The sequence below is a fragment of the Epinephelus lanceolatus genome, chromosome 1 (genome assembly GCF_041903045.1).
Source record: "Epinephelus lanceolatus isolate andai-2023 chromosome 1, ASM4190304v1, whole genome shotgun sequence".
Taxonomy (NCBI): domain Eukaryota; kingdom Metazoa; phylum Chordata; class Actinopteri; order Perciformes; family Serranidae; genus Epinephelus; species Epinephelus lanceolatus.
Genome location: NC_135734.1, coordinates 27,733,022 through 27,748,134, shown reverse-complemented (window position 1 = coordinate 27,748,134; position 15,113 = coordinate 27,733,022). Strand labels below are relative to the sequence as shown.

General features: G+C 41.4%; 1 protein-coding gene across 2 annotated transcripts; it reads right to left on the bottom strand.

Moving 5' to 3' along the window:
* Positions 1-1,064: 1,064 nt before the first annotated feature.
* rereb (arginine-glutamic acid dipeptide (RE) repeats b) lies at positions 1,065-13,752 on the bottom strand. 2 transcript variants are annotated; one of them, XM_033626550.2, is made up of 17 exons: positions 13,596-13,752; positions 12,618-12,666; positions 11,888-12,012; positions 10,036-10,135; positions 9,837-9,935; positions 9,452-9,532; positions 9,192-9,342; positions 8,980-9,066; positions 8,635-8,828; positions 8,193-8,354; positions 7,869-7,979; positions 5,764-6,905; positions 4,801-5,005; positions 4,006-4,708; positions 3,767-3,907; positions 3,498-3,672; positions 1,065-2,129 (listed from the first exon to the last, which is right to left on the bottom strand). In XM_033626550.2, the coding sequence occupies exons 1-17, from the start codon at positions 13,619-13,621 to the stop codon at positions 2,096-2,098; spliced, it is 3,585 nt and encodes a 1,194-aa protein (XP_033482441.2). In that variant the 5' UTR covers positions 13,622-13,752; the 3' UTR covers positions 1,065-2,095. The 2 variants fall into 2 exon arrangements, with proteins under 2 accessions (XP_033482441.2, XP_033482442.2); XM_033626551.2 differs by having other exon boundaries at positions 8,193-8,351.
* Between the last annotated feature and the right edge of the window lie 1,361 nt (positions 13,753-15,113).

Here is a 15,113-nt window from a genome sequence, read left to right as displayed (position 1 = left end):
AGTTGGCAACTAATCAATTGATCATTACAGCGCCAGACAGCATAATGCCTGCAGGTGTGAGCAGTGCGAGACGGCGGCCTCTCTAAACTGCCGCGGTTCACACGTGTGGTTTTCACACAGACAGCGTTGCTGCTGCGGTGCTACTGCAGAGCTGCTGCAGAGCTGCCTGCTGCTATAACTACTGTATTTCCACAATTAAAAGCTAATACTACCCTTGTTTATGGAGCCGCACAAGCCACTGCCTTTTCAACAACAGGATCCTGCACTTTTTTTTTTTTTTTTTTTTACAAAAAGCCTTGAGTAAACAAATGTAGTAGAAATGAAAACAGGAAAGGATGAGGTAAAAAATAAATGTTCGGAACTGTTCATGTCTGTAACTGATACTGACACTGAAACTACAGGAAAAGATGGTATTATGTCAGTATGATCATTAAAAGACTATTTAATGATATATAGGCGAGAATCCTACTGTCTAGATCAGTGGTTCTCAACCGGTGGGGTACGGTCCAAAAGTGGGTCGTGGGTCCATTCTGAATGGACTGCAAGTGACTCACAAACCTGTCTAGTTTGTAGAAAAAACACTTTATTTTTAAGTACAGCAAATTTCCAGCACAGAGCTTTCATTCTGAAGTGCCGTTTCCTGCTGTAAAGTGAGTGGCTAACTGACAGCTACCTGCTAGAGACAACAAACTAGCTTAACGACATAACCAAACACAAATATCATGCTGAATGTATGAAAGTGTGAGACCTTGAGCTAATGACTGAGGAGAAATCTGGACCTGTAGCTGAAACAGTTTGAAACCACTGGTCTAGATGTTCCACAGCTGAGCAGCAGCCACACTGCCTGCTGAGTGGCTGCTGCTCATGCGGGCAGTGTGGCTGCTCTTACCTGGTAACAAAGTTTCCAAAAAAAAAAAAAGAAAGAAAAACAAGAGGGTCCAGGACACACACATGCACTGCTCACACAGGCAGTGTGGCTCGGATGTTAGTTTTAGGCGGGTGTACAAATTAAACTGTAGACCTCAGGCTGTTCTTACAGAGGAACTCCCAGTGCAAAGAGAATAAGGTGTCATTGCAGAAATATTTATTGAAATAAATATGCAATGGATACACTTTCATATTATGTCACATAAATATTGAATTTAGAGGCAGTTCTTTCAAAAATTCCTTTAAAATGTTCAAGATTTAGCTTTTCTCCAATTCAGTTTCTCTCCTCAAAACAATGTAAATACATCATTCTAGTAAAACGTACTGTCTGCAGTGACAGGTCATGGTCCAATTAATAATTATCTTGCCTTATAATACTATATATTGTTTTAGCTTATGATTTATACTGCTATCGTGCTGAATCAAGGGTCAAGTGTTCACATCTACTGCTATATCAATAGTACTCATTCATATAGAATATTGTGAACATGTAATATTTACAGTCTCAAAAATGAGCGAATAAAAGCTTCGGTTATATTGTGAAAAGATATCTTGATATATAAAACTTCAGGATTTAGACAAATATTTAGCAGATTTAAGAGTAAAACCAACCTCTACTATGCTTATTATTGTTATCATTTCAAATTCTAAACACCACAATGCAACTTGCTAGTCTAGTTTGGTGAAAAATGAAGGCTGAGTCATGCTAGGTTATTACAATCATTCAAACACTGATTTAAATGTCATTCTGTACAAGGAAACCATTTAGAAATCATAGGTAGATATTTAAACTCAACACCAAAGTCAGTCTGTTTTCATATCCTTTAAAAGAGTTGTGTTTTATCAAATTCATGTCACTGCATATGAAACAGTTTTACAGTTTGTTAGAGAAAATCCATCACTTTAAATCTCACATGAACAGGTGAGACTGCTCCGTTATTTCGATAATAAAACTAGTATAAAGTCTTAAGTGATATGAAAAACTCAGACGGACTTTGACAGTCCCGTTAAGTGCTGAACAAGGAATGCACATAAAGATCCACAAAGATTTTCCTAAAATATATTAAAACAAAGAAACTGACACACAAATATTCTCTTACAGTCTTAAAAGTACACAGTATTCTATTGGGTATGAGTGTAGGGATTCAGGGCATGCACCACCTCGCACTCAAGATGGCTTGTCACCTTCTTTCTTCAGTCGGCTTTAGGGAACAGAGAAAAAGAAAACACTTTAAGCACTTGGCTGTAAAACACATTTTACAAGAGTTTGATTAAGTAATGTGGAATAATTTTGGCTCTAAGTATACATATCTATATCTATATATCTATATATCTATAGATATATATATGTACATACTTTCCAGAAATCATGACCTGGTTATTCAAGATAATCCACAGACCTTGTTGTGAGCAGTTTCATGTAGGAATTATTTACTTTCTAACGAACTACCCCCACAAACTGTATCGTGGTGCAGAGGGAAGCATGCATTTACTGCTAGCTAGCTAATAAAAAAAGTTGTCATCTGTTATAGCCTGTGTTGAAAATGGTATCAAATATCGACAGTTTTGAATTTATTGTATCATGGTTAGTAATTCCACTATCAAGACAACAATAGAAGAGATTCAGCAATACCATTTCTACCATACGAACAGACTATGTGGCAAAGTAATATGATTTGAGCAGACATGGAGGAGGGGAGAAGCTGTAAATAAGGAAACCTGTAACACCTGAAATTATTGTTGTCAGGAACCTTAAAGCTTCAATTCTGAAAGAATTTTAGTTTTACTGTTTAGATTTTTTTGTTTTTAACTCAAGTGTTGTCTCATGAGAGTCAGTCGTTTATTGATTTGTATGTAAGTTCCAAAAAATAAAAAATAAATAAAAAATGTTGAAAAAGTTAAAAAAAAGTACAGTACGGTCATTTTCCAACAATTTCTTAATTAAATTTACAGAACAATTACTTTATTGTGATATGGACCGTTTCATTGCTATTCTGTTGCTAGGGCAACGACTTTGGTCCCTGTTTACTTCCTGTCAGCTTCTGCATTAACATACATTCAAACAGGAAATACAAAGGGACCCATTTAGAATGTTTATGTTGTCTGGTTTGAAACGGTCTATACTGTATATTGGTATAGAAGATTTGGGCCCTTCTGCCCGCCCCTACGATCAACAATAGAACAAATTTTAGACAAGGAAAAATAAGCTTTACAATCAGAGATTAAATAATAAGACTTATTCCAAAGACAGACTCTGTTTTAATCTAGCCATGAACAGGTACTGCCTAATCCCTCCTCTCCCACCGACCCCCTTTTTTTGTTTCTTTTCTTCTTGGTTTGGTCAAGTTTTGTATATTTTATTTATTTTCTATTATATATTAATTTAACCTGTATATAAAGTATAAAAATGTGCAATGGATTCTGAAGTTAACAACTGCCTGGAAAATGATGAAATATTGCAATTAAGTACATATATATAAAATAAAAGATGCGATTTCTTTTTCTCTCTGGTGTTTTTCTCGAGTGATTGTTTCAGCCTGTGCAGTAGATCAGACATTGACAAACCTTACCTGTAATAATCTTCCTGACTTGGTAGAGGGCCGCCATGCAGGTGATGCCCATGCAGCCACTGCTGCTCCATAGCCATCCTCTGCAGCTCTGCAGACTGAGCGTGCATGGCCTGGAGCTGGTGAGCAGCAGACATCTGAGGAATCGGGCCCTGCAGCTCTCGTGGATATGCAGCGCCTACCGAAAACACAAGAAAAACAAAAATACTAATTGATGGAGCAGGACACAGGAAAGAATCAAGTTGTGGGTGTTAAGAGATGAGATTATGTACCAAACAGTGGGTGGCGCAGCATCTCATGATCATGAGGAAGATCGCTGAGTAAAGGGTTGGGGATCGGGCCACCAGGGAAGGGGAACCGAGCCAGACGTGGTCCTGTAGCCATGGGGTCCACTAAAGGATGAGGGCTTGTTCCTGGATGAAGAAACAAAGTCAAACAGTAAATGCAGGTCAACGTTCCACCACTGGATATGTTACTGCTGACTCTGTAAAGTCAATAAATCCGACCTCACCTTGACCGAGGGGATCCTGTTGGTGCAGGTGGAGGTGGGAGTGAATGTGAGAGTGCTGGTGATGATGCGGCGTCACATTGAGCATCTGCAGCCTGGCAGCAGGGTCGGTCGCCACAGATGCCATCCTCTCTGCGTGAAGCCGCTCTGCAGTGAGTCGCTCTGCGTAAGTCAGCTCCGGGCGCAGCTGAGGTCCTGCTAGCGCCATCCTCTCCCGCTCCAGGTGGTTCAGCCCGGGATGGAAAGGTGTGAAGTGGTGGGGAGGCCCTGGTATGTGGGGAAGACCGATCGCCCCGTGTCTGGCAAAGTGCTCCATGGGGTTGGCCGAGGGGTGTAGAGTTTCCATGTCTGGAGGTTTGACCTCGTAGCCAGGCTTCATCCTCTCGCGGAGCTCCCTCTCTCTGAGGTTCCTCAGCTCGCGCTCTCTGAGGCTGGGCTCAGCGCTGTACAGTCCAGGCATGTGGTAGGCCAGCAAAGGGTCGCCAGGGCTCAGGGACACGTAGAAAGGGTGGTTGCGGTTGGTGGGTGACATGACATGGGGTCGGGCGTATTCGCTCAGGGTGCGCAGGGCGGGTGTGTCAGGGCCAATGTAGGGGGGCACAGCGGCTACAGTGGTGGGTGGCTGCTCAAAGGAGGGGCGTCCATGGACCTGAACCGTCATCTGAGGATCACTCATACGACTGTCGTGGGAAGAGCTGGAGGCTCTCTGTAAGCAAAGACAATGAGTGAGCTACCATGTACATGTTTGGTGACAGAGAAGATATTTAAAAAAAGGAATGAACACACTGTTGCACTCACAGCATTTCTGTCTGCCTCCCTTTCTCTCTCCCGCTCTCTGTCTTTCTCCCGTTCGCGTTCTTGTCGAGCACTGAGCTCAGCCTCTCTCCTCGACTTCTCCACAGCCTCCTCCCTCTTCTTGGCCAGCTTGGAGGATGAAAGTGGAGTGAAGAACAGGTCTGTTCTGGCACAGGAGTTGTAACCACGATCCAAGTGTTTGATAAACCTGAAAGAAATAACAGATGTACATTTTTTGAGTATAACTAATAAACTTCATCACAAAATAGTGACATGTTTTATTCAAAGGTAGATTATTCCTGTTGGTTCTAAAATTTCAGAGGCAACTTTATTATGGAGATCTGGGAATTAATTAACTCTGAAAGAAGTGCATTTACAACAAAGTCCAAATAGAAACCACATCAACAATTTAAAGTCCACAGTTTACGTGTACAAATTAAACCACTTATGTGTATAGGAAATCCAAACCAAACCCAAACCGACATTAAAATGCTGCTGACAGCCATGGGAACTTCAACTCAATCAACCACACTGAAAGAGATAGTTTGGACCTTTTGAAGTAGGGTTTTATGATGTACATATCCATAGTCAGTGTACTACATATAGTAAAAGTTTTTTGACATGCCCCCAGTGTGGAGCAGCGGTAGGAGTAATGCCACAGAAGCTAAGCAATTTACTGCTGTGGACAGGGGCAGCAGCAAAACAAATTTTAGCCTCTAAAAAAAGTCCCACCCAAAGAAATCAATAACAGTTTAAGTGTATTATTTAGGTGTTTATGTACAATATTTTCACCTCTTTACTTTCCGTCCGACAGCCCAGTCTATGCTCTTGTAAAAGCCACCACACTCCATTGACAACAATAGTAATTTTGGCTTACTGAACACTGGAGCTGCTGATCTACTGCTGCAATTCAAGGTCAAAAACATTTTGTGACTTTCCTAAAAAAAAGACAGCCCTCCAACATACCGTGCAGACTGGCTGGCATGACTCGCCATGTTGACAATGGTGGGCTCTGGCGAGGGGCTCCGAGGTGGAGACGGTGGGCTCTCAGCCTCTTCAATCTCATCCAGTGGCTCTTCTTTGATCTGAATTTGGGGTCCTCCTGCTGTGGAGCTCGGCGAGGGTCTCAGAGGAAGAGGTGGGAATGACGGCTGGAGGCTCGGGACAGGGCCAATAGCAGAAGATGTTACGGAGGTGAGAGGGTGTGAGGCTGCGGCAGGTGGGTGAGAGGAAGTCATGCTTTTTCCAGGGTGGGTCTGAACCTGAGAAATCACTGGAAGTTGGGTAGGAAGCGACTGCATTGGCAAAGGCTGTGGCATGAGCTGAAGGGGGGGAGGGGGAGCACCCGGAGGATGCTGGTTGGGCAGAGCGTTGAGTGGCTTTAGAGCAGGGGGAGGGGGGAGATTGGAGGGCATCTGAGGGAAAGGTGGAGCAGACTGGTGTGGCATCTGTTTGTGTGAGGGTGGAATTGGAGTGGTGGGAGGAGGCTTGATTTGTGGGCCAGCCAGAGGAGGCTGGGGGAGCTGAGACTCCCTGAAGAAGGGCAGGGGTCGCTGGGGGGCCTGAGGTGGCGGGCCATGAGGCTGCAGAGGCTGTGCAGAGCTGAGAGCAGGTGGGATGTGAAATGCTGGAGAAAGAGGAGAGTCCTGACCCAGTACTGGCGGAAGAGGCGGTGGACCGGGAAGAGCGTGAGAGCCGGGCTGCGGTCGGATGTTTGGAGCCTCTGACGCAGCTGACTGACCGGCAGCTGGCTGAGGGGGGTCTGGAGAAGGAGGGGGGGGGCTCTGAGCTGAATCAGCAGGGGGAGTGCTTTGCGTTGGCTGAGGAGTGATGGGAGGAGCCTGAGAAGGGAGGGCCTGTGGGACTGGTGTGTCAGCCAGCACAGCAGCAGGAGCGACAGGCTCTGATGGGACGCCGTTCGGCTGGGCAGATGAGTCCGAGTCGCTCTCGTTGCCCTGTTGAGGGCTGGGAATGCTGGGAGAGGAGCTGCGGTTGTCCTGATCGATGTCTTTGGTGTCACTGCTGCCATCGTCCTGAGCACTGCGGCTTTCTGAAGAGCTTTCCTCCTCTACCTCGGCCTCTCCCTCTGACCGCGAGCCCCGTGGATCCTAGAGGACAAAACAAACTAATTAAGTTCCAATACATTATTACTATATAACTTTCTGTGCTCAGATATGAAGGACGAGCTTCCAATAAGGAATGAGCCACTTGCACTTGAAACATATTGCAGAATTTTCTGACATTACAAGACTGACAGATTTTACTGCAAAAAACTAGACGTTTACTGTCTCTGCTGCACAAAATATCACAAATGGAGCATCTTTGGAGAAGTTTATACCGAAATGGTATTTGACATTAAAGTAGAGTTTTAACCCAGTTCCCAGGGTTTTTAAACCCAGAGACAACTTTTCAAGGAACTTAAAGGTTCCATTAGCACATTGTTGTCTGTGTTTCTATCCTGGGAGTGAACACACTGCAGCCTGCAGTTCAGTGTGCCCGTCCGTTTCATCTAAAAAACACATTAAAAAAACAATACACCTCAGGCTTTGTCTTACTACGACAACATTTACTGCCGGATGTCAGATGCAAGTTGGGTGTAATGAATGAAATTCAGAGGAGGAAAATGAAACCAAGAGTGCCTTTCTCTACGATAAATCATCTGCCGAGTGTTTGAAGGTTATTCATTTGTGCTTTGTTTTCCTCTTTGTCTTTTTTAAAATGAGTCGGGAAGCTGACAGAAAAGCCTGACTTTACGTGTAATGATACCAAACAAGATAAAATGTTTCCCTTTTGTCCTAAAATGGTCCTGAATTGATTGTTTTGTGAATGAAGTGGTGCATGCATTGAACCAGCAGTGCTGTGTGTGTTTGATCAATTAGCGACGGTCCCTACAAACCCCACCCCAAAAGTACTACCCCACTATCAGGGACTTTTTAGTGATTAAATAATGACTCTGCAGCTTGATTTGGACCCTGATCCCTGCAGTCAAAAGGCAATGAGTTCCTCAAAAGGTTCCTGGTCCCTGGGGAAAGTTAATGCAGTGAAAAGCGGGCTTATGTGTTCCCTCTTACCTGTGTCTTTGGCCTTTTCGGTGTAACTTTTTCAGGCTCGTCAGGCTCCTGAGCAGGACTCTCCCGTACACGTTTTGTTGTCTTTGGTGACATTACCTCCTCTTTTATTTTCTGTGGACGCAGCATGAGATTTGCACAGAAGTGTTAATGACCACCCAACATGACTATAATTGAGTCACATGTTGGCTGGGACTGACTAAACTTTCGTTTACTTAATGGCTGAATTCTTTGAAGACCTCCTCACTAGTCTGATAAGATAATGTCATGCAGAGGCAACATGTTGGCCTACATGCATATAAAAAAAACCCTGTAGATTGTGTTTACCTTGTTCGTCTTCTTGCTGGGTTCATTCTTGTTGTCAGTGGAAGACGATCTCAAAGAGTTAGAAGCTGCTCCGATCAGAGAGGGCTGGCTGCTGGTCTGCTGATCCTCACTGGTGGGGGAGCCTGTGAGCCTCCTGTGGCCGCTTCTCAAAGATGACAGCTGCTTTAAATAAAAATATTCAGCAGTTAGTATTGTTGTAATTTTTGTATTGTATTAATGTAATAACACGTGCAGGAAAGACACGTTTGCCCTCACGTACAAGATATTTTTCAGACTAAACAGTGACAAACACATTTTGACAGACTCAATAAGGATCTGGAATCTGTTGTAAATCGTGATGACATTTTAACTGCAGCGCTGCATTTGCACAAACAACTCTTTTGTATCTTAATGAGCAGTAATAAATACGACAGTTTGATTGATCTGTCAGCCTCAGGCTTACAGGTGCTCTGCTCCGCCGCGTCCTCATGCCATGCTTGCTGTTAACCTCTTCTTCTTCTTTCACAGGTTTAAACATGAATGGAGCGCCTGCAGATTTTGGAGCTGCTGGAAGACATCCATGTTTGTTTTCATATGTGCGACAAGACGTGCAGAGCAGCGGGCTGTCTCTTCTCCCCTGGTGCCAATCTTTAGAACCTGTTTCAAAAGAGTAAAACACTTCAGGTTCACATTTCACAAACTGTTTGCTTTTGTACATCAGGATTCAAGTATTTTCTCAGAATAAAAAGGCTTTCACAGAAAAGCACTCAGCCTAATCTGATAAATCTGAATAAAGATGTGTACTCACTTGTTGTGCCACAGTGGCTGCAGCTCTTGATTTCCTGTTCACTGTCTTCACTATCAAGATCATCCTCACTGGCAGAGCTCACATCCACTGCAAAGGAAAAGATTAGCTTCAATGAAGACCAACACCACACTATGTGACAGCACGACTATGAACAAAAATAATCTGCATGAATGTGAGAAAATAAAATGGCAACACATCTGAGAAGTGCTCACCTGAATAATTTCGCGATGGGGTGACAGGAGCTGCCGCAGAGCGAGTCTTTGCTTTGCGAGAGGACGGCTGTCGGCGTTGTTGTCGATAGGCTCTCGTTCCTGCAGCCTCAGGAGTTTTCTTCCAGTGGTAATAGAAAGTGATCAGCTCCCCCTGATGATAAGAACAAAGGACTTTGGGAACAATCCAAAACTATAGCTACCATTAAATCACCGCATGCATTACAAACTGTTCTGTATGCAAAAACATAGTGTTTAATTACAGTTTTCTTGCTGGGCAGAAAGTCTTTCCGGATGCGGAAGAAATTCTTTCCGTACTGTCTCAGGCCTTTGATGAAGCGTTTCTGTTGGGAAAAAGTAGGAAAGGTAATGGCAGATGAAATTACATGATATACAGTTGAAAATCGAAAGAATCCGGCATAGATAATGTTAATCCTGTGATACATAGCAGCATTTATCAAACAGATGTCTGACACAAATATTATAAATAAGTACGAGACTGATTTGCTGTTTACTGTGCCATATAAAAGGCTACTATTTAAGAAACTGCCAATTTCTAGACATCCATTTCATTACCAAGGATTTTTATCTGCCTGCAGATAACTCAATGACTGTGATGGATTGTGTTACAAGCTAAAGGTTTCTCACCACATCATCCTCCGACCAGCATTTCTCAATAAGCTTCGGCAGAGGCTTCTTGACCAGACGCTGGAGAGCTTTTGCTGCATCATAATGACTTGCATGTAGCTACAAAGGATAAAAACATAGATGTAAATCTGCAATGCAATATTTTTGTTCTTTGACTTTACTGTATAATGATGAATCTAATTCAAGTTGAGCTCCGCACCATGTTGAGTGCGTTGAGCGTGGTGTCATCACGGGATGCGGCCAAACATCCGTCCTCTGTGGATCCACCATCACACATCCCTGCAAACGCTGCCATGCTCCTGGAAAAATACACAGGTGAAATAAACATTGAGGATGCATTTTTACACTTTTGCAGTTTAATTTTTATTCTGATTCTAAGGAGAGACTCTGAAATACTGAAAATACAGGCCCTGGTGTCTCTAACAGAAAACTAGCAGTGTCAACAGTGTTAATCACTTCCCCATTAAGCCACATTTCTCAGCTGCATGGCATTTAAAGGAATACTTAAACCACAAAATGACTATGTTCATACCCGATAGTCGTGCTGTGTTACCTTGAATTCATGAAGACAACTTTGTTTATCTCGTATACCTCTACCGAAAAAGGCAAACATTGATTTATAGACTGACTGGGGAACACTTTAACAACAGCAAAACTTTATCAAGACATCTGTTTACAAACTCTTTTACAACTTGTGCTGTATGATCCAAGTCTCTTGTATCTAGTCGTATGCTCAGTACTTTCCCAGCACATGCATTTCTGCTAAAACCTTACTATTTACAAGTGAACTGAACGTGAGACTTGTCTATGCTCTCTTCAAAGCCAGACTTGAATACTAAGGTTTTAACAAAAATACATGTTTGGGAAGTACTGAGAATATGATGAGTTAAATGAGACTTGGATTACACTGCAGGAGTTGTGTGGTTTCAATCAATTAATAAATCAGTATGTCCACAGTTTTCCATGAAGGCATGTGAGGATAAACTTTTTTTTTTTCACAAATTTAAGGTAACAGCATGACTTACTGATATACAAATGGTGATTTTGTGGGTGAAGCATTCCTTTAAAAATCAGGTAAACAGAGGTTGCATACAATACAGTGTCAAAAGGTTAGTAAGTAATAGTGGTTATTTTTTGGCTTTTAACATTACTAATAATAAATAATAATGCCCCACATGACCTACTGTAAATACTGGTTTGACATACATAGTAAGGGCAATTCAGTAAAGCATTAAACAGCATCTGTATCTTGTTGTTAGTAAGGACATGGCTGCATGTTATATTAGTTTATTGTGAATTTCCCCAAAAATATTTTGGCTCCTTTGGCAAAGGTGCTAACCTCTATACTTCGGCTGTATCAAATAGTTCAAAGCTTCACTGATGGCGCTGACATTTGAATTCTAAATCATTCAAACACTGCACAGCTTATTTTTTTGCATTTTCTATCCATTCTGTTTAAACCCTGTATTTCTGCACAGTTGCAGACAAAGATTAGGCTACACCAATATTATAGGTATTATACTATTTGTAGAATTACATAGAGTGTCTTTAAAATCCAAAGGTGGAAATTTACTGAAAAAAATATATGTTTCATTTCCAAAATTCATACTAAGTTTTATCTAATGAAACATTCTGCTTCAATCCGCATTTATTGGCATTTAGCCTTTCAAAAACAAAATTACCACTGTGGTCAAGAAACTGCTCTCCCACTTGCTGCACACAAAGGAAGGCACACACCTGTATCAACAGGGCGGTCCAGCAACACCATAAACTAAATTTATTCATTAATGAAAGTTGAGTTAATAAAACAGACTAAGTCATTTAATCTGTTTAATCATTCTACTCAAATTGAGGTTTTCTGTTATTTTCTTAAAGGGTCATGACGTCATCAAATATGACAACAGACATTTAAAGCTTCATTTGAAAACCTCAATAAAAGCTTTTAATGTAAAAAATTTATATTTGGTACAGCCCTACTTAACACACAACTCAAGACTGACATAGTTCACAGAAGCACCAGTGATTTTAAGCAGTGTAGTGCAAACACTGACCTGGCAGCTCTAAGGTACATGAGAAGGTCACAGTCATTGACCCCAGGCGTCCACATCAGCTCCTCGCTCTCTGTCTGAGCCTGTAAACCAGGACCAGGCCGCGGCTGCAACTCTGGAAGCTTGGCCTGCAGTGACACCAGACAAGACCAGGAAACACTTATTAGACCACCCCAAGAACTGCAACTCAATGTAATGTAGTATTTATGCCTTAAAAAAGGAGAAAATCCAAGCACTTTTTTAAAATGACAATATTCACAAAACATACAAGATTTTTTATAAAAAAGTAAGAAAAAAAATACATTTTAAGAGCTGTCAAAAAATGTGTATTATTACCATGTGATATTAAAATGATAAATAGAGACAAGGATTTCTTCACACACAAATAGATGTTGCTGGTGTTTGTTTTAGGTACCTGCTAGAGTCTGTTTCACATGACTACATATTCAAAAAGATCCCCCAATTTAACACATGACAAAGAAGCATACATGCTGTATGACATGCAAATAACAAAGCACACTGAACAGACGGGTCTGACCAGTTTCATAATGAGCATAATGTGCCACTCTGAAGGCAAACAAATCAAAAGCAGGCACACATACTTCTCTCACAACAGTGTTCCTATAAATGTTGAGGTTTTTGAAATACCAAAAAATAATAAATATGACTTTTGGATGTCCTTAATTGTGTTCAAATGAGACATAAATAATATTTCAATTCAAGCAGGATGTACCTGGTGACTTGGTCCCACTCTTATCTCGCCCTGTGTGCTGTTCAGGCTCCTGAAATAAAACATAAAATATAAATAAAGCATCCCATTTCATCATGTGCAGTCATAATAATGTGCCACCTTCAGTCCTGACAGTATTAAAGTGTTTACAATGAAGCAGTCAATAGTGTCCACACAGTTAAAAGTCAGTCTGATATATATGAGCTGTTAATAAGAGGGTAATTAAGGCTGTGCAGTATGCAGACAGACGTATGATCAATATGTGTATAAGTTGGCTGTCAGAGCAGCTTCCCTCCCTGTGCACAGTGATTTCAGCAGCAGAATAACATCCCGCCCCTCCATCACTGTGAGCCAATCTCAGCTGTGACCTGCGTCGTTTCCTTATATTACATGAATGAAATCCGACGCTAGCTACCGCAAAAGACTGTCAATCAATCATACATGAGCTGCTAATTTTTACGGTCACCATTACGAGAACAGTGTGTGCTACTTTGGAGATCCTAACAGGTTGACAGTAGCTGGCTGACTTCGTCTCGGGGTGAACTGTTAGCTAAAGTATGCGATCAATAATAAATATCAACGTTAGCATGCACAACATGTCGCTGACATACATACATAATAGCGACAACGACCCGTGTCAGCGCACGTCAAGCCCAGAGGGAATAACAGCCGATTAATTAAACGATGCATACGCTTAATCTGCTTTACTGACACTACCCAAAACAATAGCTGCACAAATAAGCGTTAGCGACATTAAAGCGAGCTCAAAGCCATTTTCCAACAGGAGCTGCTAGCTGCTAACAGACAGTAACATTACGCTGTTATTTGGCTAGCTTGTTAGCCAGACACGAACTTCGTGACCACTGACACTCCGAGTATTTCATACAAACGGCTCCCAAAGTAGCGGTACAAAACACTTACAGACATATTCAACACGTAACAAGTAAAATATAAATATAAACGGTAAGTTAATCAAGTTACCTCCGCGGACTGAACAGGTCGTCCATGTCGAAGGATGTTTGGATGTGGCTTGTTGACACTACGCAGCGCAGTGGGCGATACACACACAAAAACTATGCGAATCCCCTATTACATGGCTATTCAAAATGGAGGCGGTGTAGTGGAGGGAGTCAGTCTATTTTTTTCCCAGTGCAATGACCTCAGCAGCCACAGCTAAGCCTTCAAAGTTGTCTGGGTGTACATAACTGAGCATGTGCCGCGGATCAGCAGGAGCAGGAACCAGTGAGGCTGCTCATCAGCTGCTGCACAGGCCTCCATGAATCAAACAGCACTTCATACTGTGTGTGTTCTGCTGCTGCTGCTGCTGCTGCTGCTGCTGCTGCGGTTATTAGACAGCATTATGTAAGCCATGACACCGACACCGACACCAACACTACTGTAACGTACCACTGTGGTTAATACTAAACCACTGACTGATAGACAGTGACACCTTTGTAATGTTCACAGCCCGACTGGTTTTAAGGTTATTATTCAATACTAAAAGTATATTAAAATATATATATATATTATAATATATAAAATAAACATCCTAATACTCCATAAACACCCATATACACATATATACATACATATATATGTATATAGATAGATTTTAATATATAATAACATATGATATGTTATACATACACATATAATGTATATGAGTGTTCTATATCTATATATTATATAATATATATTATTATTTATATTACTTATATTATATTGCTTATATATGACTTTTTAAGCACTTTGTAACTGTGTTTTGAAAAGTACTATACAAATAAAGTTTATTATAAGTTTATTATTATTACAGTAGCCTACTTATATAATATTACTTATTTTCATTACTTTATATATACATATATATATATATATATATATATATATATATATATATATATATATATATATATATACACACACAAGTTCATACCCATTGGTAGCTTTGTCACCTTCTACCTATGCCAATCCTCAATGCCTATGTGCAGTTTCACATAGATTGACCATGTCAGTGAGTAGAAAAACGTGGGACAGACAGAATATCACACTGACAGTTTCCATGATTATGTACAGCATACCATACCATGACTTAGTCATACCAAAAAAAAACAAACAAAAAAAAACAACAACAACACTGGGCCACAGGGGGAGCCACAGCGATCGGCCACATTTTAGCCATTTTTAAGCATTTTTCTGTTGTTATAGCGCCACCCAGTTGCCACTTGGAGTTAAATTTCTCCAGTCACCTTGAGGCGTCCTGTTCTACATATCTACCAAGTTTAGTAAAAATTGATATGGTGGTTAGGCCTAGATAAGAAATTAGCTCTCTAGCGCCCCCATTTTGTTTGATGGGGTCAATAATGGAGGGGTCCCCTCAGATTATGTGTGGTCATATGCCTACAAAGTTGAGTGGTGATCGGTGAAACCCTTGAAATGTTATACACCTTTATGTGATGAGCCACGCCCTCCACAATATTCATTGCCTTATAGAAGCTCAGT